This window comes from Myotis lucifugus, unplaced genomic scaffold (genome assembly GCF_000147115.1).
Source record: "Myotis lucifugus unplaced genomic scaffold, Myoluc2.0 scaffold_8652, whole genome shotgun sequence".
Taxonomy (NCBI): domain Eukaryota; kingdom Metazoa; phylum Chordata; class Mammalia; order Chiroptera; family Vespertilionidae; genus Myotis; species Myotis lucifugus.
This window is the reverse complement of record NW_005879700.1, coordinates 1,382-6,814: the sequence shown is the minus strand read 5'-3', so window position 1 is coordinate 6,814 and position 5,433 is coordinate 1,382. Positions and strand designations below refer to the sequence as shown.

General features: G+C 52.0%; 1 protein-coding gene across 1 annotated transcript; it reads left to right on the top strand.

Annotated features, from left to right (window-relative positions):
• The first annotated feature begins 3,396 nt into the window (after positions 1 to 3,396).
• LOC106696091 (melanoma-associated antigen 10-like) lies at positions 3,397 to 4,006 on the top strand. The gene is given in 2 exon segments (XM_014451176.1): positions 3,397 to 3,443; positions 3,445 to 4,006. Coding segments are annotated over 2 exon segments (609 nt in total).
• The last annotated feature ends 1,427 nt before the right edge of the window (positions 4,007 to 5,433 follow it).

Below are 5,433 nucleotides of genomic sequence, written 5' to 3'. Positions count from 1 at the left end.
AGGACCTGCCAGAGTCATGCTGGGGACCCTGTGTCAGGACTGAGGGGACCCAGGACTCCCAGTGTAGAGGCTGCACAAAACCCCACCTTGCTCTCGGCCTTGGAAGGCCACGGGGCTGGTGACCACATGGGGTGTCTCCTGACTTCAGCATGCAGGTCTGAGGGAGACTAAAAACTTGATAAGAACTGTAGGGCCTCCCTCAGGTCCACAGAAGGGACACAGAAGCCCTGCCCAGAGTCAAGGTGCTTTTCCTGACTTTTGCATCCGGGTCTGACAGGCTCTGGGGTTCGGTGTAAGGAGCAGGGTCTCAGGTGGGCAGAGGGAAGAGTCAATGTGAGGACCCCCAGGTAGGACTGAGGGAATCCAGGAACCCTAACCAGAGGGGAGTCCACAGAAGTCTGCCCTGCTCAAAGTGTTGGGAGGCCCTATGGTGGATGATCATGCAGAGAGGAATCGCAGAATCCCAGACCTGATGTCAGCCCTGGCAGTTCAGGGGGAACCACAAAGGCGGCAGAGGGGAGGACCCGGGTCTTGCCCGGAGTCTAGGTGAACATGCAAAGGGAAGACTGAGGGACCCGGGACCCCACAACAGAGATGCCCCACATTACCCCTACTGTGAACCCTGGGAGGCCCCTGGTCCATGACCACATGCTCTCTTCCTGACTTGGGCCTCTCAGGTTGTCAGAGGAGGTTCCAGCTCCAGCCAGGAGTCACGGTGAGGATACTGCAGGAGGACAAGAGGACTCCACCCCCTGAGCTCTGAAGGGTCAGGCTCCAGGTAGGCAAAGAAGGGGGCTGCAGGGCTCTGCCAGGATACCAGGCAAGGACCCGAGTTAGGACTCAGGAAGCCCCTAGCACACCTTGAAGTATGTATGCCTGAGGCTTGGCCAAGGCCATAAATATCCGCAGTGTGCCTGTTCCTGCCAGCAGCACCTGAAAGCCTCATGGTAGGCCTGTGGATTTGGGTTGCTTCCAGACTTCTACCTTAGGTGTGGCAAAGGGAGGTGAGGGCATTGTCCTGAAGGTGCTGGATTCAGGGCAACATGGGAGGTGTACCAGGCAATGCTGGTAATTAAAGTGTGGATCTTGAGGCAGGATGATGGTACCTCCCACCCCAGTAAAAACGGGGACTGGCTGGCTTAGGCTCTGCTGGCACCACTGGGTCCCTCGGCACGATAGTCAATGTGGTGTGTCTTAAAGTCCACCTTGGAGGTCACAGAGAGATGGTGGGCATGGCCTGCAGTATTCATTCTCAGTTCAGTGGAAGGGAAAGGTCCCAGGCACTCCACAAGTAAACCTGGGTAGCTCGGGGAGGAAGGAGGATACCACACTCCAGACATTGGGTGCCCTGAACCCAGTCTGTGCTGCTGTCAGCCCTGGGTAAGGCCTGGCATGGGTCTGCAGAGGTGGTTCCTTCACAGGTTTGTCTCAGGGCACTTGGGAAGGACAGGGCCTTGGTCAGTGGGAATGGCTTCAGTTCATGCAAAGAGGAGCTGAGGTTGTGGAAGGGTCATAAAGGTGTGAATGCTTTCTTGTGGGAAACTACAGCTATGTGCTCCCCGAGAAAAGAGAAGAGCCCTCAGCATCAGGGAGTGTCCTGTCCTCAGCATCCAGATTCCCCAGGCAGGGGTACCTGGGTGTGACATGCTCTCCCTTTCCACATGCCTGCTCCTCCTGAGCTTTTCTCACTGAGGACAGTTATTCAGGGTGAAATCGGGTCAGCTGGATTCAGATCCAGGCCAGGCCAGGAAGAAAGGCAAGTATCCTGAGGCCAGACTAAGGGAACTCTGTACCCAGAATGGATGGGCCCAGGCCCTGGTGTCAGTTGTGTGGGAACCTGGACTGGGGTGGGGGCAGATGGAGCTCCTGTTCACTTTTGTCTCAGAGCTCTCAGGAAGGTGAGGACCTTGGTGTGAGACCACACGTTGTATCATCCCCTGGATCCACATTTTGTCAGCAGAGAGAGGAGTCCCAGATCCTGCAAGGCATCAAGGTGAGCACTGAGGGGAAGCAGAGCACATGGGAAGCCAGACCTACCCTGTCTCCTCTGTCAGCAATGGGGAAACTTGGAATAGTGCCTGGATTACCTCAGCTCACTTCCTACTCCTGTATCTCACGGGGGTGAAGCCTAAGGCTAAGTAGATTGGGCTCAGTCAGCAGAGAGAGTGGTCTGAAACCCTGCAGTGCGTCATGGTGAGAATTGATCAGAGCCATAACCCAGTATAGATGGACTCAAATCTTCAGTCACCCCTTCTTGATCCTCTGGGAGAGGGACCACTTGTGGGGCCCCCTCCGTTTCCTCACTGCAGTGTCAGGTGTGTGTGGTCTTATTCTGAGCGTTTGACCTCAGGCTAGCAGAAGGCAGTGAGGGGCCAAGCCCTGGCAGGGGAAAGGTGAGGTATCTACATGTGCAAGGAGGAACCTCCCACCCACAGCAGAGGGGACCTCACAGAGTCCTGCTGCCACTCCTGTCAGCTTTGGGGTCCCAGGAATGTGCTTGTCATGTGCATGCTGAGGTGCCCCTTTGTTCCCTCCAGAAGAGGCCCCGGATTGGAGGAGGTGAAGGCCTTGGTCTAGTCTACATATTCTCAGGTCACAGAGCAGCAGGAGGCCAGGAAGTGCTAGGAATTAAGGTGAGGTGCCGACCATGAATATGTCCCCATGGGCTCCCCACCCATGACTGAGGGTCCTCATATTGCCTGACACCTCCACACCCCACCGTCAGCTAAAGAGCCCTGTGCTGTCCTTTCTATACCCTGAACAGTCATGTCACTTGCTACTTCAGGTTCTTAGTGGGCAGGCTGATCAGGAGTGAGCCCTGTGAGGCCCATGTACACCCCTAAAGGAGAGACCTGGAAGTCAGCTTTGTCAGAGCCACCTAGGGTGTGTTTCTCAGCTCATGCCTCTCACACTCCCACTCTTCCCCAGGCCCGTGGTTCCTCATCGCCCATCTTCTGCCCACACTCGGTCACTGTTCGAGCACGAGTCATCATGCCTGGTCATCATATGAGTGAGCCGTTGAAGCCTGAGGAAGACTTTCCGTACCCAATTGAGATCCCGGACTTGGTGGCGGAGGAGCTGTTCTGGGCTATGCAGGAGGAGGAGGAGGAGGAGGAGGAGGAGGAGGAGGAGGAGGAGGAAGATGTCCTCTCTCTCTCCTCCTCCCCCTCAGTCCTGTTTATAGACAACCTAGAGGAGGTGTCTGCTGCTGAGACACCAAGTCCTCCCCAGAGTCCTGAGCGTGCCTGCCCCTCCCCCCATGCCATGGAAGCCTTTCCATGTAGCCAACCTGAAGATGGGAGCTCCAGCATCCGAGATGAAGAGGGTCCAAACACTGAGGGAGGCCCTGAAGATAATGCTGATTCCTTGCTCCACAAAGCACTGCGTTCGAAGACGATGGAAATGGTTGAGTTCCTGCTCCTGAAGTATCTTGCAAAGGAGCCACCACAGGGCAGAAATGCTGAGTAGTGTCATCAAAGAGCACCAGGACCACTTTCCTGAGCTCTTCAGTGCAGCCACTGAATGCATCCAGTTGGGTTTTGGTATTGTTGTGAAACAAATGGACCCCAGTACCCACACCTATGTCCTGGCCACTGCCTTGGGGCTCACCTATGACGGGATGGTGAGCGATGGGCACAGATATCCCAACACAGGCCTCCTGGTCACAGTTCTGTGGGTTATTGCTACAGAGGGTGATTGTGCCCCTGAGGAGAAAGTCTGGGAAGCACTGAATGTTGTAGGGGTGCATGATGGGAAGGAGCATTGGCTCTATGGGGATCCCAGGGAGCTCATCACCAAAGTTTGGGTGCAGGAACAGTACCTAGTGTACCGCCAGGTGCCCAATAGCGATCCTGCACGCTATGAGTTCCTATGGGGTCCCAGAGCCCATGCGGAGACTACCATGTTGAAAACCCTCCAGTTTGTGCTCAGGGTTAATGACAGGGATCCCTATTCCCTTTCATCCCTGCTTGAAGGGCCTGAGTACAATGAGAACCAGTATGCCTGAGCCAGAATTGAATCCAGGCACTTTGCAGGCCCATGTGCATTAACTTCTTTTGCTGGGCATAAAGTACATCCAATTTTCAACTCTATGTTTGAGAAGAAACTAATAGTGAGGCCCAGGGAAAGGTTTGGGCTCCTATTATGATTGAGAAATTTATGATTTATTATTTTGCGATTTTTAAGGAAATTTTCTAATGTCCCTTTTCATAGAAGGTTTCATAAACTTTTAGCATGTAAGTTTGTAAATGACATTGGTCACATTATATATTTCTACATGTCCAGCTCAAGAGTAAGAGATTTGCTATTGTATAACGAAAATTGGGACACTTCCCATCCTAGTTTGTGATCCCAAAATAGATAACATGGCATTATAAAAGGATTTCCTTGGAAATGTGTAAGAACTCGGCAGTACAATCGATGGAGTTAATAAATAGAAAAATAAAAGCAAAAGGTTGTTAATTTTTGATTCCTATCTCTTCTCATCTGTCTTTTTATGAAACAACTTATCTAAGGATCCTTGGTTCCGGCAAGAAAGTGGAGGGATTTCATCTACCTAAAGACGATCCCTGCTCAGTGGTTCATTTAATCCCCAGACATTCACTGAGCCTATGTCCTCTGGAAGATTCTGTGTTAGTAGTGGGGACACCAACATAAGCAGAGCACACCCACCCACAGAATGATAGTGTAGGAGCTGAAGTCATATAAGGCAGGGGTTAGTTGTCCCCTAAATCCTACAAACAAGTAACAGAACAGGTGAGGTGGTGGGCCTCCAGGGAACAGCACTCAATTGTCAATGGCCTTCATTTTTACCACAGCATAGTTGCAACAGCATGGATGGAACTGGAGAGCATTATGCTAAGCGAAATAAGCTAGTCAGAGAAAGATAAATATCACATGATCTCACTCATATATGGAATATAATGAACAACATAAACAGATGAACAAAAACAGATTCAAATACAGAGAAGCATCGATCAGACCATCAAACCTCAGAGGGAAGGTAGGGGAGGGTGGAGATAAGGGGGAGAGATCAACCCAAGGACTTGTATGCAAGCATATAGGCCTAACCAATGGACACAGATGCCAGGGGGGTGAGGGCATGAGTGGGGGGTGGAGGAGGGCAATGGGGGGATAAGGACACATATGTAATACCTTAAAAAATGATGTGCATGGCCTGAGCTAGGGTATTTGGGAAACTGATTCCCTCTGTTGGGGTTGATTGTAAAGAAACTGGGGGTGGTAGCAGCACATTGTGTGTCTTGGGTGTGAGAGGGAAGTGTGAAGTGGAAAATTGTCCTGACAAGTTCCTTTGGGATCATGGATAAACCAGAGGGGAATCTCCACCTGGTTAGGAAGGGTGGTTTCCTGCACACAGTCTCAGTGTCATTGGACAGTATGAGCACTAGGCGTGTTATACCCATCATCTGCACA